Source organism: Phacochoerus africanus, chromosome 9 (assembly GCF_016906955.1).
Source record: "Phacochoerus africanus isolate WHEZ1 chromosome 9, ROS_Pafr_v1, whole genome shotgun sequence".
NCBI lineage: Eukaryota > Metazoa > Chordata > Mammalia > Artiodactyla > Suidae > Phacochoerus > Phacochoerus africanus.
The window spans coordinates 4970383-4997155 of NC_062552.1; the positions used below are offsets into that span (position 1 = coordinate 4970383).

The 26773-nt window shown below is 48.6% G+C and overlaps 2 protein-coding genes across 3 annotated transcripts in view; both read left to right on the forward strand.

The window, feature by feature from the left end:
• DSP (desmoplakin) overlaps nucleotides 1–4561 on the forward strand; it is a 52715-nt gene extending 48154 nt beyond the window's left edge. For both annotated transcript variants that reach the window (XM_047795176.1, XM_047795177.1), the window contains exon 24: nucleotides 621–4561. In XM_047795176.1, the coding sequence (XP_047651132.1) occupies nucleotides 621–3866 (3246 nt within the window). In that variant the 3' untranslated portion in view covers nucleotides 3867–4561. The remainder of the gene's footprint in view (nucleotides 1–620) is intronic.
• A 3771-nt stretch (nucleotides 4562–8332) lies between these two features.
• SNRNP48 (small nuclear ribonucleoprotein U11/U12 subunit 48) lies at nucleotides 8333–23597 on the forward strand. Its single transcript, XM_047795703.1, has 9 exons — nucleotides 8333–8545; nucleotides 9313–9426; nucleotides 9677–9737; nucleotides 10875–10949; nucleotides 15505–15693; nucleotides 16477–16598; nucleotides 20275–20363; nucleotides 20655–20819; nucleotides 23223–23597. The coding sequence occupies exons 1-9, from the start codon at nucleotides 8387–8389 to the stop codon at nucleotides 23269–23271; spliced, it is 1023 nt and encodes a 340-aa protein (XP_047651659.1). The 5' UTR covers nucleotides 8333–8386; the 3' UTR covers nucleotides 23272–23597.
• The last annotated feature ends 3176 nt before the right edge of the window (nucleotides 23598–26773 follow it).

The window sequence follows — 26773 nt, forward strand, 5'->3', positions numbered from 1 at the left end:
CTGTGACCCGAGTTTGTAATTGAAATTTTCCCCAGTAAAAGCCACATCAAAGGGGTATTTCTGTGCAGTTTGAAAAGCACTTTTTCCTGCTTGCTTCCACGATTTTTCTGCCTGCATTATCCTGTGCTCTCTTTTGATCATGGGCCTAATATGTTTCTTTCTGTTTGGCTTTCCTGCTTTTCATCTCTAATTAAACCACTGAACTTCTTTAACTGCTAGAGTTTGACTTCTGTGCACAATATTTGTGTGGGGCTGGGAGTGGGGTGTGTATATGTCTGTAGATTTGTATTGCTTTGTCGCAGAGCTGAAACAGATGTAGGTATAGCAGGTGTGAAAACCTGGAACAAAACTCTCCATATTTGTTCGTTTCCTTCTATGGAAAAATAATAGTAAGTATAGAAGCCCTTTATCAAAGTGGCAGCATATACCTACAGAATTTTTGTCATGAGCTTGTAAGATAACACAAAAACAGTCCATCCAAGGAAAACAGAGAAAGGGCAGATAAATGAACAGGTTGTAGAAAAATATTTAGAAATAAAGGTTAAAAGAGGATAATCCTATGTGACGATCGAATCATTGGTTTTTTTTTTTTCCCCCATTTTGTTTTGTTTACCTTCTAGGCATCTAATCGGATTCAGGAATCAAAGAGTCAGTGCACGCAGGTGGTGCAGGAGAGAGAGAGCCTTCTGGTGAAAATCAAAGTTCTGGAGCAAGACAAGGCCAGGCTGCAGAGGCTGGAGGAGGAGCTGAACCGCGCCAAAGCGACCCTGGAGGCAGAAAGCCGGCTGAAACAGCGCCTGGAGTGTGAGAAACAGCAGATCCAGAATGACCTGAACCAATGGAAGACGCAGTATTCCCGCAAGGAGGAGGCTATCCGGAAGATCGAGTCCGAGAGAGAGAAGAGCGAGCGAGAGAAGAACACCTTGCGGAGCGAGATCGAGAGGCTCCAGGCGGAGATCAGGCGGATCGAGGAGCGGTGCCGGCGGAAGCTGGAGGACTCCAGCAGGGAGACGCAGTCCCAGCTGGAGACGGAGCGCTCCCGGCTTCAGCGGGAAATCGACAAGCTCAAGCAGCGGCCCTACGGGTCCCACCGCGAGACCCAGACGGAGTGCGAGTGGGCCGTCGACTCCTCCAAGCTGGTGTTCGACGGACTGAGGAAGAAGGTGACGGCGATGCAGCTCTTCGAGTGCCAGCTGATCGACAAAACGACGCTGGACAAGCTGCTGAAGGGGAAGAAGTCCGTGGAGGAGGTTGCTTCTGAAATCCAGCCTTTCCTTCGGGGCGCGGGGGCCATCGCCGGGGCGTCCGCCTCCCCGAAGGACAAGTACTCTTTGGTGGAGGCCAAGCGAAAGAAGCTGATCACCCCGGAGTCCACGGTCATGCTTCTGGAGGCCCAGGCAGCCACGGGCGGCATCATCGACCCCCACAGGAACGAGAAGCTGACCGTGGACAGCGCCATCGCCCGGGACCTCATCGACTTCGATGACCGTCAGCAGATATACACCGCGGAGAAAGCCGTCACTGGCTTCGATGACCCGTTCTCGGGCAAGACGGTGTCTGTGTCAGAGGCCATCAAGAAAAACCTGATTGATCGGGAAACCGGCTTGCGACTGCTGGAGGCCCAGATCGCTTCCGGGGGGGTGGTGGACCCCGTGAACAGCGTCTTCTTGCCCAAGGACGTGGCCTTGGCTCGTGGGCTGATCGACAGAGATCTGTATCGGTCCCTGAACGACCCCCGGGACGGCCAGAAGAACTTCGTGGATCCCGTCACCAAAAAGAAGGTCAGCTACATGCAGCTGAGGGAGCGGTGCCGGATCGAACCCCACACAGGTCTGCTCCTGCTGTCCGTCCAGAAGAGAAGTATGTCCTTCCAAGGGATCAGACAGCCCGTCACCGTCTCCGAGCTGGTCGACTCTGGTATATTGAGACCCTCCACTGTCAATGAACTGGAATCAGGTCAGATCTCTTATGACGAGGTGGGGGAGAGAATTAAGGACTTCCTCCAGGGTTCAAGCTGCATCGCAGGCATCTACAACGAGACCACGAAACAGAAGCTCGGCATCTATGAGGCCATGAAGATTGGCTTGGTCCGACCCGGTACTGCCCTGGAGCTGCTGGAAGCCCAGGCGGCCACTGGCTTCATCGTGGATCCTGTTAGCAACTTGAGGTTGCCGGTGGAGGAAGCCTACAAGAGAGGGCTGGTGGGTATCGAGTTCAAGGAGAAGCTCCTGTCTGCAGAGCGAGCTGTCACCGGGTACAATGACCCCGAAACGGGAAACATCATCTCCTTGTTCCAAGCCATGAACAAGGAACTCATCGAAAAGGGCCACGGCATCCGCCTGCTGGAGGCGCAGATCGCCACCGGTGGCATCATCGACCCGAAGGAGAGCCACCGCCTGCCGGTCGACATAGCGTACAAGAGGGGCTACTTCAACGAGGAGCTCAGCGAGATTCTCTCGGATCCAAGCGACGACACAAAAGGCTTCTTTGACCCGAACACCGAAGAAAACCTGACCTACCTGCAGCTGAAAGAAAGATGCATCAAGGACGAGGCAACCGGGCTCTGCCTCCTGCCCCTGAAAGAAAAGAAGAAACAGGTGCAGACGTCACAAAAGAACACCCTCCGGAAGCGCAGGGTGGTCATAGTTGACCCCGAAACCAACAAGGAGATGTCTGTCCAGGAGGCCTACAAGAAGGGCCTCATAGATTACGAGACCTTCAAAGAACTGTGTGAGCAGGAGTGCGAGTGGGAAGAGATAACCATCACTGGATCGGACGGCTCCACCCGGGTGGTCCTGGTGGACAGGAAGACGGGCAGCCAGTACGATATTCAAGACGCTATCGACAAGGGCTTCATCGACAGGAAGTTCTTTGACCAGTACCGATCCGGCACCCTAAGCCTCACTCAGTTCGCTGACATGATCTCCTGGAAGAATGGCGTCACCAGCACTGGCGGCGGCGGCGGCACTGGGGGTAGCGTCAGCGATGATGTGTTCAGCACCTCCCGACACGAGGCCGTCAGCAAGATCGCCACCATCGCCAACGCCCGGAATTTAACCATCCGCAGCAGCTCTCTGTCCGACCCCCTGGAGGAGTGGAGCCCCATCGCAGCCATCTTCGACACGGAAAACCTGGAGAAAATCTCCATCACGGAGGGCATAGAGCGGGGCATCGTGGACAGCATCACCGGGCAGAGGCTCCTGGAGGCCCAGGCCTGCACGGGCGGCATCATCCACCCAACCACCGGGCAGAAGCTGTCCCTTCAGGACGCGGTCGCCCAGGGCGTCATCGACCAGGATATGGCCACCCGGCTGAAGCCTGCTCAGAAAGCCTTCATCGGCTTTGAAGGGGTGAAGGGGAAGAAGAAGATGTCAGCGGCGGAGGCGGTGAAAGAGAAATGGCTCCCCTACGAGGCGGGCCAGCGCTTCCTGGAGTTCCAGTATCTCACGGGGGGCCTGGTAGACCCCGAAGTGAATGGGCGGATAAGCACCGAAGAAGCCATCAGAAAGGGGTTCATCGACGGCCGGGCAGCTCAGAGGCTGCAAGACACCAGCAGCTACGCCAAGATCCTGACCTGCCCCAAAACCAAGCTGAAAATCTCCTACAAGGATGCCATAAATCGCTCCATGGTGGAAGACATCACGGGCCTGCGCCTGCTGGAGGCCGCCTCCGTGTCGTCCAAGGGCCTCCCCAGCCCTTATAACGTGTCCTCGGCCCCGGGCTCCCGCTCCGGCTCCCGCTCCGGCTCCCGCTCTGGCTCTCGCTCGGGTTCCCGCAGCGGGTCCCGGAGGGGAAGCTTCGACGCCACGAGCAATTCTTCCTACTCTTACTCCTACTCCTTTAGCAGCAGCTCCATCGGGCACTAGGAGCCAGCTGGCAATGGTTGCTAGACCTTGGCTTTCGTTTCTATGAGTTTTCACTTTACTAAATAATAAAAGAAAAATCTCATGGTTGCAGGATAGCGATAGAACTTCCCATGCTTCAGCAAACCTAGCCGTGGCGGGAATCCAGCAGGAAAGGCTGATCTGGCTTTTTTTTTAAATCTTCTTAGCGCGCCCTAACTAAAGTCATGCACTGGATGCAGTGTACGCGAAGCCGTGATCAGCTGTAAGGATCGCACAAATCGAATCTAGAGTTGGTTTCTTCTCTTCCGTGTTTAGATTTTTGATGCGTCTTCTTGAACTTCTTTTGGCCTGTGATACAGGTTTCTGTCCTTGGAGATCATGAGCAAGTTCACCGTTGATAGTGTAGCGGTCATTCTCTTTCTTGCCTCTTTCCATTTTTCTGTACTAGGAGAAAATTCCCCGATTCCCCCTCCCCCCAAAAGAATTCCCCCTCAAACCCCAGCATTTTGGAATGAATCTCCTTGAATCCTATCACCCACATAACTCTGAAGTGTACCTGTTTGGTTTGGTATTAATTTGACTGTATGTGCCTCGTGGCAGCAGTCTTTGCTTTGCTTCGAAAGTTTTCTGTGTATTCAGCTTGTCATTTTCTGTGTCCTTGAAAAAGGTGTCTTTATGAAGTTTGCTATTCTGGCAATAAACTTTTAGACATCTGATGTGTTTGTGTTTTGATTTCATCATGTGTTCATCCACTCAAGGACATTTAGCAGAAACTTTTTTTTTCTTTAAATTCTAAAATGGGTCTAAAACCGTTTACTAAGTACCTAGTAAGAAACTGTGTTAGTTCTGTTCCTGTTAGAAGTTGGTCTTCTGAAGTTAGCTTTTTCAACCTTTCTGTACCAGAGAGGGTCCTTGAAAAGATGCCTCTGCAAAGAGGCCAGGCCAGAGGTCAACCCCCAGTTCTCGTTTATTCTGGACAGTGAGTAGTCTGGGCACAAGTCACCGTTATACCCTTTAAAAAGCATGGAAATGGTGGAAGTTCCCGTTGTGGCTCTGTGGTAACGAACCCAACTAGTATCCATGAAGATGCAGGTTTGATCCCTGGCCTTGCTCAGTGGGTTAAGGATCTGGCGTTGCCGTGAGTTGTGGTATATAGGTTGAAGATGTGCCTTGGATCCTGCGTTGCTGTGGCTGTGGTGTAGGCCGGCAGCTAGACCTCTGATTCGACTCCCTAGCCTGGGAACTTCCATGTGCTGCAGGTGCGGCCCTAAAAAGCAAATCAAACAAACAAAAAACAAACCATGGACATGGCTAAGATTCCATTTTGAATATCCTCAAACCACAGGTTGCATTTTTATCCCCAAAGAGTAAAGAATTGTCTTCGAATCTATGAAACTGATTCCTGAAAAGTTCCTGGCTTTCTTTTGAAGGACAATGAAATAGAAGCCTGTTCTTTGGCTCAAAGAAAACTTTTGAAATTCCAACATTTGTTAGGAAATTAATATGACTTTACTGAATGCCTAGTGTGTCCAGTCCTGGGCTAGGTCCATTGAGGATTCCAGGGAATGTGAAAAGACTCTGACTTTCAGGCATTTGCAGTTTGGGTGGGGACAGAAGACACACGTAACCCAATTTTTCTTTTTTTGCTTTTTAGGGCACCACTCGTGGCATATGGAAGCTCCCAGGCTAGGGGTCGAATCGGAGCTACAGCTCCCGGCGTACACTACAGCAATGCCAGATCGGAGCCACGTCTGCAACCTACACCACAGCTCATGGCAACACCAGATCCTTAACCCACTGAGCGAGGCCAGAGATTGAACCTGCAACCTCATGGTTCCTAGTCGGTTTCCTTTCCGCATATAACACAATTCATGGAACAACTTTCAGATGTCAGCAGTGTGTATTAATACAATCAAACACATTTTGTAGTGCAATGGAAAAGAGGGAGGAAAATCATGCTAATTTTTAGTAGAAAAAAGATCCTACTCAAGATAATCACATTATTGGGGACGTTGTGCTTAGGGTGAAAACAACATCCATTTCCTCCTTATCCCACCTCTTTTTCTTCTTGCCCCCCCCCCCCCCACGTTGGAGGACTTGTAGTTAAGTTCATTCATTGAACATTGAATTCTGTATGCCACGGATTGTGCCAGAAGCTATGGATCTCATGGTAGAAATACCTGGTGCCAAAGCAGCCCTTGTAATATAAATGGAAGGGAAGTGTTTGCCAAGTGCCAAGCTGAAGGACATAAAGGAGGGTCCTTTTACACCAGAGCTGGGAGGCTGCATTAGCTCGGACTGCTGTGCAAATACCACGGGCTGCGTGGCTTAAAGAAACATTCCTCTTCTAAGAGTTCTGAAGGCTAGTTGTCCAAGGTGCCATCTGGGTTGGTTTCCTGTGAGGGCTCTCTTCCTGGCTGGCAGGCAGTGAGGGTCACAGAAGGTAACCTGCTGTCTCTTCCTCAGCTTGCAAGGATACCAGTTCTGTCACACGAGGGCCCCGACCTTAATCAGCTCTGTACAGGTCCTATGTGCAAATAGTCACACAGGGCTTGGGGCTTCAGCATATGAATTTTGGGGGAACACAGTTCAGCCCATAATGGAGTCCTTACCTAGAACAGGGATCAGGTGACCTCTTCAAGGCAGGGGTCACTGAACAGACTGACATGGACCCAGGTAAAGGTGTTCACGTTTAAACGGTACAGCCCTTCACGCTGCTGCCAAAGTTGTCCTTAGGCTCTGAGATCAGAGGCCTTTGTCCTGGAGAGAAGACATCCTTGACCTGGGCTGAGTTTTGACCTGGTTCACAGGCACACCCACGGAAAAGGGAACTATATATGTACATTCTCAATGACAGCCATTACTTCACACCCCAAAATTATCTCATTTCCCAGGGGCCTTGGCCAACTATGTAAGTGCAAATAAATCCGAAGGATGCTGTGGGCAGAGGATGAATAACCACACATCCCCACGTAGGCTGTTGACAAAAACTTCCTCCACAGTTTCTTTGTTGGAAACAAGTACAAAGGAAAGCAACAATTTGGCATCTGGCTTGAAAAAAAATAAAAACAAAAAATAACATAAGAGGGATTAGACCCTGGGCGTTAAGACCATTTGGGGGAAAAGGGGCTGATTCCCAAAGGGTCTTGGGTAGGAAATAGACAAGGTAAACCCATCGATAAAAATTAGGGTGGGAATGGAGTATGTAGTAATGAATTTCAAAATTAATTGGGGTTTCCTTGTGCAGTAGGTTAAGGATCTGGTGGTGTCACTGCTCTGACTCAAGTTGCTGCTGTGGTGTAGGTTTGATTCCTGGCCCTGGAAACTTCCCCATTCCCCGGGCGCGGCCAAAAGAAAAAAAAACAAAAAGAGGTAGACACATCCTGCAAAAATGCTTAAACTGAATCTGATCATAAGGAAAAGAAGTCTGACAAATCCAGAAAGAGGGACATGCAAGACAACCAACCAGCTGAGGGCCCTGACAAAATTCAATGACTTCATTTAAAAAGGAGGGTGGGGGAGGCTGTTCGAGATGAAAAGAGACAAGAACCAATTATAGCTCATGGGTCCAGAAAAATAGTAAGACGGCCATAAAAGGATTTGCGGGGGGGACAGTTGGGGAAATTTGAATATGAATATTAGATGTAACTACTGATTTTCTTAGATTTGGTCAAAAGAAATCCCGAGTCCCCCGCAGCCAGGAAGACTCGAGACCTCTGCCCGCCTGAGGGCCCCCGAGAGGACGCCGCGCCTTACCTCTGCCGCCGCGGACATTGTTTGTGTAGGACAATGTCCTTATTCTTAGGAGATGCCTACGGAGATACTTGGGAGTGAAGTATCTGCAACTTTCAAATAAGTTGGCAAAATTAGGGAGCTTGCGTGTATGGAGAGAGTGGGAGAGAGACCAAACGTAGCAATTAATGAGCTTGAGGACGACTATGCGAATGCTCTTTGTACTACTCTTTCAACTTTTCGACAGATATAAGCCTTATCTCCCCCCCCCCCCCTTTTTTGGGCCGCACCCGCAGCATATGTAAGTTCCCAGGCTAGGGGTTGAATCAGAGTTGCAGCTGCCGGTCTACACCACAGCCACAGCAACTCGCCAGACCCCTGCCCAGTCTGCGATCTACACCACAGGTCACCGGGAACGCCAGATCCTTAACCCACCGAGTGAGGCCAGGGACCGAACCCCATCCTCATGGATACTAGTGGAATTCCTAACCTGCTGAGCCACAACAGGAACTCCATAAGCCGTTTTTTTAAGTTGGGGGGCGCCCACTCAGGGAAGGCCACGCACAAGCGCCTCCAGCAGTTGTGGCAAAAGCAGCAACGTCTGAACGCTGCGCCTTGGACCTCTCCGCCACCCTGAAGGCAGGAAGGTCTGGAAAGAGACCTCTCGGCAGGACAGCTCCCGCCCTTCCCGGAGTCCTTCCCGATTGGCGGTTCTAGTCACGTGGCGAAGTGGCCCCGCCCACAACTCCCAGAGGCCCGCGCGCCAGCGGGCCTTCCGGGCGCTTCTTCCGTATTGGCGGGCGGCGGCTATGGAGGGCGATCCTCCGCCGGTGGAGGAACGGCGGCGGCTGCGGGAGGAGCTGAGCGAGTTCGTGGAGAGCTGTTGGCGGACGCTGGAGGAGGTGACGACGTCTCTGGGCTGGACCCTGGACCGGCTGGACCCCGGGGAGGAGGAGGCGGCGGCAGAGGTAAGGCGCGGCGTCCTCTCGGGGGCCCTCAGGCGGGCGGAGGTCTCGCGTCTTCCTGGCTGCGGGGGCCTCGGGACCGGTCGGCGGCGCCGGAGGACCCCCCGACCCCGGGACGTTCGCACCCACTTCCCCGGGCGGCGCGCCTCCGCGGAGCCTCGCCCTAGAGAAGCCGAGAAATCGCTGTGGGTGCGGAGTGGATGGTGGGGCCGGAGCGTAGTTAGAAAACAAGGGGGCGGGTACGGCGGTGGTCTGCTTTGTCATTTGTCGCAGGCCTCGCAGTTGCACCAGATAGGCTGTCGGGAGAGCTTAAGAGTGCAGTTCCCCTTTCTTTGTCGTAAGATGGTGCATGTCTCACGGCCGCTGCACCGATCCTTGGATTTTAAGGGGTACCACCAAGAGATGCTGCTAGCAGCTCTCCTGGCCATTAGGATTGCTTCGGGAAAAGACGTAGGCAGGTAGAGTAGGGTGAGCAGTCCTGATTTTTTTTTTTTAATGGGGTGGGAAGAAGAGAAGTGCTCCAGTAAGGTGAGGTTGTTGAGGGTTGAAGCATGGAGTGTAAAAAAAAAAAATCTTTCAGGAGTTGGACTTGAAAGGGATGGAAGGGGTGCAGAGGCTGTAAGCAGAGAGAGGTCGAGGGAGTTACTTTTTTAACATGTACATACACTCACATGGAAGGTGGCAGAGGCCTGCAGAAGAGGATATAATGGTATCAGTATTTGTTTAAAAATTATATACCTTTTTTCTTTGCATCTGTTTGATTTTTATAGGATGAAGTCGTGATATGTCCTTATGATTCCAACCATCACATGCCTAGGTCGTCTTTGGCAAAGCACATGGAATCTTGTAGATTAAGAAAACTGGGCTATACCAAGGAAGAAGAGGTACCATATATTTATTATGTATATGTCGTGTACTTCATGCATCAGTAAAGTCGCAATTTTTGGAAGCTATAGTGTGAGGTTTTCTGACAAAATAGTAGTCAGTTGTGGGATACAGCGATACTTGCCTCATTTTGCAAATTATTGCAAGAAATGTTTAAATGATACTTATCTAGTGTTGGTTTAGGTCAAATCTTAAAATAGTCAATCATCTGATACTGAAGAACACTAAGTTTTTGTTTTTGTTTTTTAGGATAAAATGTATAATTCTGATTTTTTCTATGAGAATGCAAAGATACCTTCAGTTACTTTGAGTAAGTATTAATGTGGTTCTAAAATATCTTTGTATATATATAGATATTGATATTTCATTTTTGAATTACCGAAAGAAGGGACTTCATAAGTAGGCTTATGCCTGATTAAGAAGGGTATTTCTTACCTTGACATTAGTTTACATTAATTTAAAGACCAGGCTTATATTGATAGACAATGAAAATCCTGCAAAGCTTTGTACAGTAGGATAGACGCCTTCCTTCTTCGTTATAACAAAAAATCTGGGAGTTCCCATCGTGGCTCAGCAGTAACGAACCTGACTGGTATCCATGAGGATGTGGGTTCAATCCCTGGCCTCAATCAGTGGGTTAAGGATCTGGTGTTGCCATGAGCTGTGGTGTAGGTTGCAGACTCGGCTCGATCTGACGTGGCTGTGGCTGTGGCTGGCAGCTACAGCTCTGATTCAACCCCTGGCCTGGGAACTTCCATAAGCTGCAGGTGTGGCTCTAAAAAGGCAAAAGAAAAATCTGGCCTCTCACACAGTTTGATGATAGAACAGAGGGTGGAGGTGTGTTCCAAGTGTTTACAGCACACACAGAGACTAAAATCTTGGGCTTTGGAATCAGGATGCCCTGATTTAACTAATTTTGTCACTAATAGATGTGTGACTTTCAGCAAGTTTGTTTGTTGCCTAAATTGCTTTTTTTTTTTTTCTTTTTCTTCTTCAAGGGGCCGCATCTGTGGCATATGGAAGTTCCCAAGCCAGGGGTCGAGCCACAGCCACTGCAGAAGCAACGCCAAGTAGTTATGCTGCGAGGCACACGGGATGTCCCTAAGTTGCTTTTTAAAATGGTGGTGATGGTAACAGAACCCTTGTGGGGATTGAATGATGTAAAACCTGGATTACGGTTAGAACAGTGCCTGGCGCTGAGCTGGGGTTCAAGTAGAGTTAGCTCTCGGGTGCTTCCTGCTGCATCCTTGATGATAGTGTTTGGGGAACTTCTGGAAGTCCCGTTAGTTACTGGGTTCTAACTAGATCTGGAAGAATTCTGCAGCAGTGTGGGTGTTAACATTCTGGAAGGTTCTCAGTGTGCCCAGAGAGCTTGGATTAGAACCCAATTAAAATGTCTTGGTCGACCCTGATGATTCATACTGTGTTTATGCATTTTTTTGAACAGATAAGGACTCACAGTACCAGATAATTAAACGAGCTAGAGCTGCAGTTGGAAAAGACGGTGATTGTTATAATCAGAGTAAGTGGCATCATAGTTTGAGCTATTAATTAAACAAACTCTTTTTCTCCCATAGCTCATGCTATTAGCTTTCAAGAAAAAAATCTTGTAAAAATAGTTACACAGGAACTGTTGGGGTTTTACATTTGGCATCAGACTAATGTACGTGGTGTCAGCTTCATTTGTTCGATGTATTTTGCTCAGACATACCGGAGTGTCACTAGGACACTGTTTTAGCAAAGGGTTCGTGCTTTGGAATTAGCTGATAGATGCGATTGCTTTCTAGAAAAATTTTTTAAAAATTAATGATATGTAGTCAATAAATCCCACTGAGTAGACTGTCTTAACGGTGAGAGTTCCTTTTTCTTGACAATTAGCCCAAAGGTAAACGTAAGAATGTTGAAATGCAAAGTTAAAGGAAGGGCTTAGGCTAAAGTGATCAGTCTCCACAGCTGCCTGGCGGAGTAAAGGACAAACACAGTTTTACCTGTAATTCCAGAGGGTTTGCGGATGCCTGCATGCCCCCCTTTGGAGCTGGGTTAAGTTTCTGCCTGGGACTTAATTCAGCAAAAACTAGGTTAGAATTGTTAAGTATGAGCTTTTAGGAGATTGAAGGAAAACTTAATCCTTCAAGACCATAGAAGTAAACGTTATACCTTGGGATTTCTGACCCAAGGTATGACATTCAGCCAAAGCATGACTGGCTCCTTTAGTAAGGACTTATCAGTGGTCTCCTTTGAGCCTCCCGAAGGAGCTCTATCTGGACATTGTAGCTGGATTACACTCCCTGGCCCGGGACCACCACCACCACCCCTTCTCCCCCTTGTTGGGGCTCAGGGTCTTTGCCCGCTGCTCGCAGCCGGTGTCTGGGCCTGATTTCTCCCCCATTTGCACTGTGGCTTCCGAAGAAGGAAGGCTCTTACCCTTAGTCTGCATGCATTGGTTCCTTATAACAACCAGAAGCCTATTTCTTGTATATCCTGTTTTGAAGAGTCCCATGTAGTACTTTTGTGCTAAATTCCAGGTGTTTTTCTTTGAGTGAGGGAGATGCTTGACTCTCATCTTATTTGAGGACATTCCTGAGCTCTGGTCAGTCAAGCCTTTTTTGGCCCCTGTTCAGATAATGAAACAAAAAGCAGAAGATTTTGTTTTTGTTATTTTGGAGGGGTTATTAGTTAAAGGGCTTTATTTGACCATAACTTTTTAGATTTACTGAATTTATTTTAGATTTGAAAGCGATCTTGGAGATCAGCTCATCCAGCTTTTATCAGATAAGGAAACAGATGCTGTGCAACAGAGATGATCAAATTATGGTGTATTGGAAAGTATCAGTACTTTCCTATTTTAAAAGTTTTCTCTGTTTTTGTAGCTTTTTTACATATTTCTCTTTCACAACGAATTTGTGGTAGGCTGGACAGGTATTTTCCTTTCCAGATTAGGTGAGGAAATAGAGGCTTTGCTATGAACGGTCCTTTGCTATGTAATAGAGGCTTTGCTATGAACGGTCCTTTGCTATGTAATAGGAAAGCTGGTTTGAGAACCAAGTTCTGAGTTTGCAGATTGGCCCTTGAGTTTAGTTCTTTATATAAAAGTGAAGAATTCTTTGAATCAATAGTTCCTTCAGTAGATAGTTAAGAGAACTTTCATTTGATTTTGAACTTTTGTACTATGTTAAATTAAGGGCCAATTGTTAAGAATAACTTCTTATATGACCTGTAATCCTCTTTCTAAGACTTTCACCTTGTGTGGAGTTCTGCGGTTTCTCACAAGAAATTATTTTCTGTGGCCCACTTATGTTTTATACGTTTAAAAATTTTTACCACAGGACAAACATCTCTTTAATATCGTCTCAGTGATGTTTACTTTGAAGGAACAATGATTTACATGAGCAGTTTTGCATTTTCCCACTTGCTTGATTGATATTTTGTTTGTTATGCACTAACTTGTAAGTTTTTTGGTGAGGTTCTATTCATGTTTTCATTTTATCAGTCGTATCGGGTCTAAACGCAAGGTATAGAATTCTCAGTCCGTTAATTTTTGTGAAAGCTTGAACAGCCATTGGATCCACTTATTTTCAGATGAAGTTCCTCTGGTTAATTTTATAACCAAGATAATAATTTCAGTCATAAACGATCATTTTATATTTAGTGGGGTTTGTCCCGTTACTATTAAAGATTCAGGTTGCTGTACTTCAGTTTCATGGCATATACTTGGGGACAGCCGTGATTTGAACATCTGGGTACCCTGCTCACAGACCCTAAAGAGACAGGATGCTGATTCTAGCCTGTTCTTACCGCTTGTGAGACTTGCGCCTCATTTCTTTATCTCTGGAAATTGACTCTATGAATTCTCCATAAAATTCTGAATTTGTATCTTGGAGACAAGTTAATATTTAATATTGTTGTGATTCATCATTTAACAGTATTATTTGTAATTCGTATTTAATATTGTATCTCACACATATAAGATGCCTGTGATAGCAAAAAGGACTAACACAAGGAGGAGAATGCAAGTTATTTGAAGGAGTAGATTAAATTTCAGTCGGAGCTGATGAGAGTGCTCTCGCGGTGGATGGAAGCGGTGGCTGCACAGCAGCGTGAAGGTGCTGGTGCCACCGCTGTGCACCTGAGAAAGGGGTTGAACGGGAAACTTTGCTTGCGCTGCGTTTTGTGTTTAGGTGTAGCTGCTAGAGAGGGGGTCACAGTTCCCAGAATCAGTATGATTGCAGCTCATTCAGCTCCACCTCTGAATCCTACAGAAACTGGTGTGTGAACGTTTACACTTTATGGAAAAATGTCAGTGTATTTAAGGGCGTTTAGCTTTTTTTTTTCTTTCTGTCAGAATATTTGTGTTCTGAATGATTTGAATGCAGTTTGTTGCTTAACTTTTCCTGTACTTTTTCTTTTTCAGTAATGGGGGTGAGTATAAAGAGGAATTAGGAAGCCGAATGTACTCCTTATTTAAAGATATGCAGTATCCTTTTTGCAGATGATATCCTTTTAAAAGTGTCACTCAGGTGCCCACACTTTCTTCACCGCTGTCACCGTGTCACAGTCTTGATTTGGAATTTTAGTTGAATTTCAAAGAATTGAAGTTTCACTCTTCACTACACAGAAATTTAAGGAGAGCAAGGAAAAACTCCAAGATGTCTTAAGGAGAAAATTATACCTTGTTTAAAAAGAACAGGCAAAGGTTTATGTGAAGCTTGTTTATAATACATTAGTGTTTTCTCATCTTTGTGTTTTTCTCCCAGCGTGTATAGCCTGTGTTCAAATCAGTTAGGTTTATCAAAGCTAACTCATTTTTATGTTGTAAAATTTAAATGTTTTAACATCTGACTGCCTAAAAGGACTTTCCTAGTGTCTACCCGAATTAGAGTGGGATGGATCGAAACGGGGGGAGCCCTTCTTCCCCCCTGATCCAGGGGCCTCCTGCTAGCACAGTGGCCGTGTCCTGTCAGCCTGGGACTCAGACTCACCGAAGCTCTCCTGAATTTGTAGACAAATAGAAAGTCATCTCTCTTTTTGTGTCTAATGCTGAAGTTCCTCGTACGCTCTTACTTGAATTTTTGTTTTGCCTCTGCCTAGGATGTCGGTGAGGTTAGACTTACCAAATATAAACATCTGGAAAGTGCTATTGATTTTCTCTTGTTCTGTGAGCCTGAGTTACTACTTTAGGGTAGCCTAGCAAACATTAAAAGGATTCCTTTAGTAGCTCATGTTCTTTGTCTGCCCTGGTGAATAATGAAGTCTAGAAAGAATCGTTTTGAATTGCTTTATTTACAGTTATAGTAATTTTTTTACTTGAGAAAATTTGAATCTCAAAACAAATTTTCTTCAGTGTTTAATACATCATATCAAGGTATTGTATTTTCTTTTTTTCATTCATGAGCAGATTTTAGAAAGGGCCATGCCTGTGGGGAGGTGGGGTACTGTCGCTAACTTTTCTCATTTAATTTGATGAAGCCAATGTGTTTCCTCTTAGGAAAATTAAAACAGCTTTAGTCTCAGTCTGTCTTTCTCTGCTCTGAGGAAGTTTGAGGTATCTGCTACTTAATTGTTTTCTGGTCCCTAGCTCCAAGCTATTGCACAAGGGGGATGTATTTTGAATATGGAACATCTAGTCTGATGTCTCTCATAAAAAATAGTTTTTGTGCATTTTTCATATTTCTGTATTTTATTTTTAAAGGGACTGTAGTGTGTATTACCTATTCAAGGCATTTTCTTCGTGCCTTTACGGGGAAAAGCGTATAGACGAAGAAGCTTACTCTCTGCTTGGCAGTGCAGGTGGCCTTATGAGCCGATTGTCTCGTGGCTGTTCCTGCCTGCCTTCTGGGGGTCTGTCTTAACGCTGCTGGAGGGAATAGCAAACGTCCCCGCCACGTCCTTTTTGCGGGTGTGGCCCTCAGGCTAGAGTTCACTCAAACCGGTGGTTTTGGGTGTTTGGAGATGACCGTGAAAACCGGTTGCCGGTGGTGATGTCGTCATTACGGCGCGTGTGTGACGGTCATAGCGTAGATCTTCAAGCCGCAGAGCTTCATGCGGTGTTTATTCTTGTGATTTTATTTTTACTTTAGGGATTTATTCTTCATTGCCTGTCGAAGTTCCTCTGAATCACAAACGGTTCGTTTGTGATCTAACCCAAGCCGATCGTCTTGCCCTCTACGACTTCGTAGTCGAGGAGACAAAGAAAAAGCGCTCAGATTCTCAAAGCATTGAAAATGACAGCGACCTCTTTGTGGACCTGGCCGCCAAAGTCAATCAAGGTTTGAGCTGAATATCACAGTTTTCTATTTCTGGTCATTCCGCCCTCTGAGTGTTAGTAAGATGATGTGTCAGGGCACTTTGGGTTGGAATAAGTTGGCCTTGTATCATCTTATATCCATGTTTATATTTTAAGATGGTGCTTGAAATTTTGTTTTCTGATTTTTACATTAAGCATCGCTTCCTTCTGTAAGAATGTTACTTACAGCTGGGCTGCTAATTTTTTGTATTTATTTATTTTTTTAATTGAAGTTGAGTTGATTTACAGTGTTGTGTGGACTGTTCCTTTAATCTCTGTACCTAAACCCTCAGGTTCAACTAAAGGCCAGAGGAAAGGAGTGATATAAAACACTCCCTTTTAGAGTTCCTGTCATGGCGCAGTGGTTAACGAATCCGACTAGGAACCATGAGGTTGTGGGTTCAATCCCTGGCCTTGCTTGGTGGGTTAAGGATCCTGCATTCCTGTGAGCTGTGGTGTAGGTCGCAGACGTGGCTCGGATCCTGTGTTGCTGTGGCTGTGGTGTAGGCCGGTGGCTACGCCTCCGATTAGACCCCTGGCCTGGGAACCTCCATATACCGTGGAGCGGGCCCTAGAAAAGGCAAAAAAAAAGACAAAAACAAAAAACAAAAACCAGTCCCTTTATATAATGTAGACTGTTTAGAACATTTTTGAGTGCTCCATTAAAGTACGTGGAGCTCTCAGATGACTGTCATGTTCCATCCTGCTCATTCATAAGAATTTAAAGTTTCTGGGCATGTAATAATTTTACTTTGTAATTTATTAGATAATAGTCGAAAGAGTCCAAAATCTTACCTTGAGATCCTGGCGGAAGTGCGAGATTATAAAAGAAGACGCCAGTCCTATAGAGCCAAGAACGTTCACATAACCAAGAAGTCATATACTGAGGTGAGTTGTACATAATCTTAGCTTGGTTGAGCACAGAATTTCCCTTAGAGAGTTGTCGTGGGTCCGTGGATTTCCGCAGTGCCCCAAGGGTGTTCTCAGAGCAGGTGGCTCCAAGGTGGCTCCATCACTTGCAGACCCGCCCTTTACCAGACAAAGGCTTTCTGTAAAGAGGTTGTGCGATCTGGAGTTCCCATCGTGGCTCAGTGGAAAGGAATCTGACTAGCATCCATGAGGACTCGGGTTTGATCCCTGGCCTCGCTCAGTGGGTTACGGATCTGGTGTTGCTGTGAGCTGTGGTGTGGGGCGCAGATGTGATCAGGTTCTGTGTGGCTGTGGCTGTGGTGTAGGCTGGCAGCTGCAGCTCTGATTCGACCCCTAGCCTGGGAACCTCCCATGTGCCGCAGGTGTGGCCCTGAAAAGACAAAAAAGAAAAAAGCAGGTTGTGCAATCTTACAAAAACACTCCTTTTTGGAAAGTGATGTAATATCATGATGAGAGCATAGATTTTGGCTTTAGACAGATCTGGGCTTGAGTTTTGATTCTGCAGTTTATCATTGGCTATTTGACTTGGGCAAATTATTGGAGCTTTTTAAGATTCACATTTTTTCACTTTATGGGAATAAACAGACGTGACAGGGTTATCATGAGAAGTAATGGAAATAATGCTCACTGACAAAGAAATTGTTCAATAAATAGTTACCTTTTTTGGCAGAGATTTCGCCGTGCTTTTAATGTACTCAACTAAATATTTGGGCTTAAGAAGTGTCTTGATATAAATTATTTATAACCTATATTATAAAATACCACGTTTATCGTAAAATTTAAGTACGTCACTCTCGATGTAGAGCTAGACGTATTTTCAGATGTCACTCAGTGGGTAGTTAGAGTTGATGACTTTTGGTACATGAATTCCCGTGTCCAGACTCTGAAATTTCTCCTTGCACCTCTGATTGTTCCCACGTGATTTCTTTCTTCCTTTTATAATTTCAGAGACCTTCCACGGTCTGTCCTCATTTTACCAAGTGTTTTCTTTTGCTTTCGTCAAGCACGACGCTTAAGCTGTGTCTGAGTACACATATTTATTGCTGCCTCGATGTCCTAATACATGTTGTTTCTCCGTCTAGAGTGCCTTTTGTTTTGCAGGGTTTTTTGGTGGGTTTTTTTCCCTTGTCTTTTTAGGGCTGCACCCGAGGTGTGTGGAGGTGCCCAGGCAAGGGGTCGAATCGGAGCTGTAGCCGCCAGCCTGCGCCACAGCCGCAGGATCCAAGGTGCGTCTGCGACCTACCCCACAGCTCACGGCAACGCCGGATCCTCAACCCACTGAGGGATCAAACCCGCATCTTCACGGATGCTAGTCGGGTTCGTTACTGCTGAGCCACGACGGGAACTCCTTGTTTTGAGGTTTTCCATCGCATGCCCCCTGTTTTCATGAGGCGCCACTGACTCTGAGCCGCACTCCTGCTCAGGACCGCACAGCTTAGCACTTAATGTTAGGCTGTGCTTTTCACAGGAAAGTGAGGGTTTCAGCTGCCCTCCCTCGGTAGCGGTCTGGGACCCCGTTGTCACCTTAGTGATTCCTGCGGTCCCTCAGGTTCTTGGCACTTCATCACCTGTTTCCTCATCACCTCGTGTTCAAGTGTAAGTGTTGCTGCTGCGTGTTCTTTACAATTTTTTGGCTTTTTATTGTGGAAATAGTCAAACATACACTGAAGTGGATGGAATAGAGTAATGAACCCCTACATAAGCATCCCCCAGCTTTAACCCTTTTTTTTTGTTTTTTGTTGTTTTTTGCTTTTTTTTTTTTTGCTTTTTAGGGCCGCACCCACAGCATATGGTGGTTTTCAGGCTAGGGGTCTAATCAGAGCTACAGCTGCAGGCCTACACCAGAGCCACAGCAACTCAGGATCTGAGCCGTGACTGTGACCTACACCACAGCTCACGGCAACATCAGATCCTTAACCCACTGAGCAAGGCCAGGGATCGAACCCGAAACCTCATGGTTCCTAGTCGGATTTGCTTCTGCTGCGCCCCGACGGGAACTCCAACCATCATTAACATAGGATCTTTTTCTTCTATTCATACCCCACTCACTCCCTGCCTCCTCCCACCCAACACTGCCTCTTCCCACCCCAACACTTGGTAATTTTGGAAACAGATCCCAGGTATCTTTCATCTGTAACAACGTGTGTGTTTCTGAATCTTCAGTGGTTTATCTTGTCTCTGGTCATGGCTTTTTGAACATTTTATCCATTCCTAGCTTCATTCTTACCTATATAATTTTTGTTTGCCCCAAACTAGAACCTGAACTTTGACCACTTTCGTAAGAATGTATCACATACTGTATTTCCTACACATACATAGCACACTGCTCTAGGGTAAGTAAAGAGAATGGGCCCTCAGCACCCCCCCCCCCAAGGAGCTTGTTCGAGTTGAACAGGTGAAACACACCTTTTAAGGTACAGATCGTGTAGGTGAGATCAAAACGTGTGAGGGGAGCAGCTGTTCTTTTTAAACGATAGGCTCGCTGTGGGCTCCTGGGGGAGACAGTGTTTGAGAGAAAGGCAGACGCGGGGACCAGGAAACACGGTTCTCCACTCTTTTGCACGCGTGGGTCTGTGCCAGGGGTTCTGGAAACCACGTCCATGACACTGGGGCTTCACGGAGCTCAGGTAGAGCCACTGGTCAGGGCGTCGTGCAGGCCTGCTCCGGAGGTGCTGGAGCTGGAATTGACTTTGCGAGTGTGTGACTCGTGTCCCCGCCCTGGCTCCGGCCTTGGCGTGTCCTAGATTTTCCGCAGGGGATTGTGGAGGAGGAGGGGGTGGTGGGTAGGGCTTTTCTGGGGGAAGGGCTGGTGTTGCTGGACAAGCACAGGGGTTCTCTGAGACCCGTGGGTGGTCCTGGGGGCCAGAACTTAGGGCTCTGGGGAACCTGGCCAGGGAGCGGCAAGGCCGGCCTCGCCCTGCTGCGTGTTGTCGCACAAGCCTTCGGGGGCCTGGAGAGGGGCCTGGATCTTGGTCCATTTCCCTCAGGAGCCCCTGGACTTTCCTCGAGGAGGGGGAAAGGAAAACACGTTGGACCCTAACATAGTGTGTGTCACGGCGGGCTCTCCTCGAGGCCGGATGGAAGCCTCAGGGTCGCCCTGCCACCCCCCAGACCAGCCTGTGCCTGACGCAGGGCAAATGGCCAAGGAAGAGCTTGTATGTGTTTCTTCTGGGGGGACTTGAGGTCTCATTGGGAACGTACTGTAAAGTGACCACAACGTTCCATTATCTGTCGCCTTGACCTGAGTGTGAGGTTTTTTGAAAAGTTTCATTTGTAAATAACACGTCACAGACCTGCGATAGCACAGACCCCCGTCCTTCCCCCCGATCGCCTGGGGGACTCTGGGGCCCCCCCGCCTGGCAGCTCCACGCTTCTCTTTCTGTGCCGTGTGGGGTCAGCGCCCTGCGCCGGCTCCTTTCTCCCACGTCCTTGGCACGTGTTCCTAAGAGCAGGGCCATCGTCCGCCCGGTCGCCGCCTGCCGCGGCCTCGCGCGGCGCCCGCCTGTCCCCCGCCACCCGTGTCGCCGCGCTTGGGAACGAGCTCGGTGATGGGCCGCGGGGCTGCTCGCTGGCTTCCGCGGCCCACGTTGGGCTCGGCTCCCCTCTGACCCCGGGCTTCGCCCTCCGTCCTCAGGTGATTCGGGACGTGATCAGCGTGCACATGGAGGAGCTGGCCGGCCACTGGCAGGAGGAGCAGCAGCGGGCGGAGGACGCCGCCGAGAAGTACGTCCTCGCGCCCCGGGTCGCCCGGGAGCGTTGCCCTGAATCTTAGCGCTTCCAGAGCATCCGCGCGCCGCCCAGCGCCGCGGGAGGCCCGTGGTCCTTTGTCTCAGCCTTTCGAAGCCTTCCGAAGCCGAAGCCGGGTCTCGGCCAACCCCCCCCCCCCCCGCCCCCGCCCCGTCTGTGCGCAGGGTCGCGGCGGTGCTTTAGACGGACTGCCACGGGTCTGGGGTCGACTGCTGGGGTTCGGGCGGGTCTGAGCGGGGCTGCTGACGAGGCTTCTCTCCGGCCCAGGGCCGAGGAGCGGCGCTCGGCGTCGGCAGACTCGCGGCAGTCGGGGGGCAGCTGCCTGGATGCTGAGGGCGCCCGGCGCAGAAGGGCCCGGAGCAGGAGCCCGCACAAGCGGAGGAGAAACAAGGACAAGGAGAAGGACGGGGACTCGAGGCGGAGGAAGGAGAGGTGAGTCCTCCGTTCGGGGCGGAAAGTCCACCGTCCTGCCGTCGGCGCCGCGGGGAGCAGACGGGCTGCTGTCGGGGCGAAGGAAGCGGGAGAGGCAGTAACCCCTGCGACTCCGGCCTTCGCCCGGCTTGGGTTCCGTAGCCCGGCTGCCGAGTCGGGCTTCTCGCTGCCTGATGGCCGCGGGTTCCCCCTGCTTCTTAGGACTGAGGAAGGTGCAGTCCAGGCGGAAGGCTAATAACTGTGTCTCCTTCCGGCCGCCCTCCCTCTTTTTTTGTTGTTCTTCCTCTTGCTGATTCCTCAGAATAAGGATGTCCTAAAGCCAGAAGATCTATGCTTTAATGTGAGTCCGTTTTGCCCTGGTTACTAGTCTTGATAAAATTTTTTTTTTTTGGTCTTTTTTTTTTTTTTGCTATTTCTTGGGCCGCTCCCGCGGCATATGGAGGTTCCCAGGCTAGGGGTCTAATGGGAGCTGTAGCCATCAGCCCATGCCAGAGCCACAGCAACGCAGGATCCGAGCCGCATCTGCAACCTACACCATAGCTCACGACAACGCCGGATCGTTAACCCACTGAGCAAGGGAAGGGACCAAACCCGCAACCTCATGGTTCCTAGTCGGATTCGTTAACCACTGCACCACGACGGGAACTCCTTGATAAAATTTGATAGCTGGAGCCATGCGAGGTAACACTCAGGTAAAGAATTTAAATCAGCAAAGGTGCGGCGTTCCCCTTGTGGCTCAGCAGTTAACAAACTAGCATCCATGAGGACGCAGGTTCAATCCCTGGCCTCGCTCAGTGGGTTAAGGATCCGGCGTTGCCGTGAACTGTGGTGTAGGTCACAGACGAGGTTCAGGGGTTCAGGTTCACGGTGCCTCCTGCACTCTGTGCCCTGGCTCTCTGTCCCCACGTCATGGTCTGCCTGGGTTTTGGGTTTTTTGGGGTTTTTTTTTTTTTGCTTTTTAGGGCTGCACCAGCGACATGTGGAGGTTCCCAGGCTAGGGGTTGAATCAGAGCTGTAGCCGCCGGCCTACACCACAGCCACAGCAACGCCAGATCTGAGCCGTGTCTGCGACTACGCCACAGCTCACGGCAACCCTTAGCCCACTGAGGGAGGCCAGGGATGGAACCCTCAACCTCATGGTTCCTCGTCGGATTTGTTTCCACTGTGCCAGCCTGGGTTTTTTAAAGCCTACTGGGTAAACTCCTCATCCTTTAAAAGCCAGCTTAGTCGTTTCCTTGACGCCTTTCCTACTCATTCACACAGAGCTGATCTTTGCCATTTTGTCGCCATTCTACCCAGCACATGCTTTTTATTGAACTTAAGGTGTTTCCCTACTAGATGGAGCCTTTCGAAGGCAGGTCCATGTCTTACCTGGTGTCATTTGCGCAGTGCTTGTCTAACGTGTCTCCAGGGACAGTGGTGGTCAGGAGTGAGTAAGGCTTATTGCCTTAGTTTGCTCATCTTCCCATCATTCAGTTCATAGATTTAAGGCTCACTCTGATCTAGTCTTTCTCTCTCTCTCTCTCTTTTTTTTTTGCTTTTTAGGGCTGCACCTGCAGCATGTGGAAGTTCCCAGGTGAGGGGTTGAATCAGAGTTGTAGCTGCTGGCCTACACAGCCACAGCAACGTGGGATCCGAGCCGCATCTGTGACCTACACCACAGTTCGTGGCAATGCTGGATCGAGGCCAGGGATCGAACCCAAATCCTCATGGATCCTAGTCAGATTCGCTTCCGCTGAGCCACAAAGGGAACTCCTGGTCTTTCTCTTACAGAAAGGAAATGTCGGTTTAGTAATCCCTTTTGAGTCGTCTAATGAATGATAATCTATGATACTTCTGCTCAAGTTAACTCTTGATTAGCCCTCAGAAAATTGTGCTCTTTCTGGCTTGTAAGTGCTTCATGTCCCTGTCGACTTAAATACTTTAAATAGCTGCAAAATCTGAACATGAATCGTTTTCCTTTGCAGGCTAACCCGAGTGTTAGCGGCTAGTGGCAGAGCTGAGTAGGATGCTCTTAGAGGTTCCCCCCGAGATGGAGCGAGTCGTGGGGTGTTGAGCTCGGACACGGGATGAGATCAGACCTCTGAGTTCTTCCTGTGACTCCGGCATCCGATCTGAAATGAGTTCCCAGGGCATCAGTCACGCGTGTTTACTCAGAGTTGATTTAAAGCACAGTTAGAAGTCCGTTTTGCTTGTCCCTGTCTCAGTTTTGCCGCATCGTTTTAATGATACCTTTTTAATATTTATTCTTAAAAAAAACCCAAAACACTGTTCTAAATGCATGTTTTAACTTGTTCTGGTTTATATCTGACATAAGTATATTACTGGTGAGTTGTTTTTTAAAGCTTTGATATTAAAATGCCCATCATTTATAGTAGTTTTTTTCCACCCCTTTCATTTCAGGGATGGAGAAAGACATCATAGTCATAAAAGAAGAAAACAGAAAATGTAATCGAAGTATTTGTGCTTGTATTAATTATGCTTGTGCCACGGTAACCAATATGCTGATAATTTTATCATGATTGCTTTGAGTAGGAGAATGTGCTTATATGAACTGTTTAGTGCTGAGGTCATTATTTTTTCAGTAAATACATCGCAAACTGTAAATACCTGATTATGCCCTAAAACTTTGTTTTTCCTTATGTTTTAATAGGTGATTGCCTCCTAGTACTGATTTTGTTTCATTACTTTTGATTATTTATATATCAGAAAATTCTTTTTTTTTGATCTTTTGTCTTTTTAGGGCCTCACCGACGGCATATGTAAGTTCCCTGGCTAGGGGTCTAATCGGAGCTGTTGCTGCCGGCCTATTACCACACCACAGCCACGCACGATCCAAGCTGTGTCTTTGACCTACACCACAGCTCACGGCAACGCCGGATCCTTAACCCACTGAGCGAAGCCAGGTATTGAACCTGCAACCTCATGGTTCCTCGTCGGTTTCGTTTCTGCTGCGCCTTGACGGGAACTCCCAGAAAATTCTTTAATTGAAGTCAATACTTAAAACTATGTAAGTAATACATAAATGCGTTTTCATTGTAAAAAATGAAACCTTTCACTGATAAGGTCAGGACCCCTCGGAGCACCCTTGGTGCTCCCTGTGGCCACCCCAGGTGTCCCTCCTACCTAGCACCCCACTGGTGACCTGTCGTAGGGAAAAATAACCTAGTTATCTGTCACAGGGGGAAAGGCCTGGCTAAATAAAATGTGGTGTAGTATATGATAGACTGCTTTATTGGGTTTAAAGAAATAAACTTTATATAACATGGATGGATCTCAGAAACATGCTAAATGAAAATAGCAAGTTTCAGAAACATCCGTCCAAGTCGTATCTCTGCCCCAAACAATACGTCTTCCGTGGCTGTAGCTGTGTGTGAAGATGCTGGCGAAGGTTCAGAGGCGCTCTTCCCAAGCTACAGATGGAGAGATGAAGGATGGGAGCCAAGACTGGGAGGGCGTCAAAAGAGCTTTCGCTTAATCCGCAATATAGTAATTTTTAAAACGTAAGGCGATATGTGTGCCACTTGTTAATTAAAAATGCACTGTTGTGTTGTTTTTTATAAGTCGCTTTTATTGAGATACTGTTTATGTACAATAAAATGGTTTCGTCGTCGTCATTATTTTTGGCTGTGCTACAGCATGTGGACGTCATCGTGCCCCGTCCTCCCCCTGACCCCGGGGCACACAGTGACGATGCCAGGTCCTTAGCCTGCTCAGCCACTAGGGAGCTCCAGAATTTGACTTCTTTAGAGGAAAAGTAGAACTTGGACCCAAGGAGACAAAATGATAGTTTTATTAAATTATGACCTTTAGCAAGAGTAGATACATTTCCCATAACTTTTTTGCCAGGTTGGAATGTGGCTGTTTACACAAGGCAGGTGGTTTTGTGGGGTTCATGAGAAAAGACTCTGCCTCTTTGGAGACTTCATTTTATTAGAGGTGGTCACTGAAAGAGACTTTTAGGCAGGCTGTAGAGAGAGGGGAGTCTGAGCGGGGCAGGGTCGTATGGGACTCTGTATCTTCCTCTCGGTTTTGCTGTGAACCTAAAACTGTTCCAAATTAAAAAAAAAAAAAGAGGAAATGAAGTCTAAAAAATAGTAAAAGTGGCTTTGTTTGGCAGAGAAAAATTAAGATTTGGAATTTTCAAAACATTCTCGGAGGTCAGAGATTTCAGGGTAGTATGTAAACATCAATGAAACAATTTGCTGGGTTTTCCTGACTTCTTTTGGGAAACTGGTGAGTTGGCTTCTCTCCTGAACGGAACGGCCGCCCCTGCCTGGCCCTTCGGTCTCCCCGGTGACAGGTGACCAAGAGCATGACCGGGAGCCCCTGCCTGGTGTGCGTGAGGAAAGGGGGTTGACGCAAGCAGAGTCCGACGCCTCCCCACGAACAGGACAGACAAGCCTGCCCTGGAGGTGGTGGCGGCTCCTGGGAGGGCTGTGGATGTGTCGCCCACGGCTCTTTTACCAGGAAGCTGCAGTGGCAAGGTCAGAACTTCTCGTGTCCTCTCGGCTTGGCTAAGATTCTCCAGCTGTGGGAATGTTCCGAGGGCCGTGTTGGAGCAACTCGGAGACACGGGTCTAGACTGCTTCCCACTCACCAGGCACTTGCGTGGGGTCTTAGGTCAGTTCCCTGGAGGCCCAGGAAGTTGCGGGGAGCATCTGTGAGGTTGGGAGGGAAGCAGGACAGGCCTTCGCGGACCCTGTGGGGGTGGGGATTCTGGAACTGGGGGGTCTTGCTTGATACCCCCACACTGGCTGTTCAATGGATGCGAGCTCCCCCCTCCACCTCCGTGGGCTCTAACCTTGGGCGGGGTGGCCCTGTGACCAAGGGCAGTTGGCTGCAGTGTCTCAGAGGGAAGCTGGTGTCAGCCACCCTCTTGGGGAAAAGCACCGCAACTCTGAAGGGAGCCCTGGGTGGCACAGCACAGGGCGCATCACCGTCTATAATCTCACCCCCTCGCCAGCCTGTGGGCGGAGCCAGCTCGTCCATCAACCGCATCGGGAGAGATTGCGCAGCTCCGCCAGATCAGCTGCAAAGGATTCAGATCTAATCCCACACCAAGACCCAGCCCCTAAGCACCGAGCCTCACTGCCAGCACCTGGGTGGTGGGTGCCGCTCCGGCAACCTGTGGTTTCCAGCCATAGGTAAGGATTTTTCTATTGGAATGAAGAAAAAAAAAAAACCCAGTAACAATAGCATTTTCCAAAGGGGGGAACATGCTGAGGAGATGGCAAGACTTTAACCCCTTGGTGTGGTGAGGGACCCGCACGCTAGTTTACCACTTTAAAACATTTGCAATCTATACCTGGGTTTTATGGTTGCGCCAACATCCGGGGGAGGTTGGTTGAGAACATAGGCCTAGGCCCCATTGTAGAGATGAGAACACTGAGGCCTGGGGAGGTAGTATTTGCTTAGGAAAATAGCCAGAGTATGGACGTGTCTCACCCAGGTCTCGACCTCGTCCCTGGGACGGGCTGCCTGCATGCGAGGGGCCTCGGCTTCCAGCGGGAGCAGGATTCAAGAGCGACCCGCAGTTAAGCGAGAGCGGGTTTATTTGGAGAGGTGCGCGCTCCGCAGAGTGTCGGCCACCTCAGAGGGCAGGAGGGGCCAGGGCATGGGGTTCGGAAGGCTGAGCAGCCTGGGGCCATGGGGGTACTTCTGCTGGGCTGGGTGATTTCATAGGCTAACGAACCGGGAGAATGTTCTGACCCTTCGAGAAGGGCTGGGGATTTCCAGGAAGTGGGGCACTCCCCACTTTTTGGCCTTCTATGGTCACCCGCGAAGCCACTGGGGCGCTGGTGGGTGTGTCATTTAGCTACTGCGTCACAGGGCGTGTACGATGAGGCTGGAGGTCCCTTCCCCCGCACGTCGAATCTTCCACCATCCTGGACCTGGTAGCTCCCAGGTGGTTTTTGTGGTATCTTGCTCTGCCTAACGTCGTGTCATTCTTG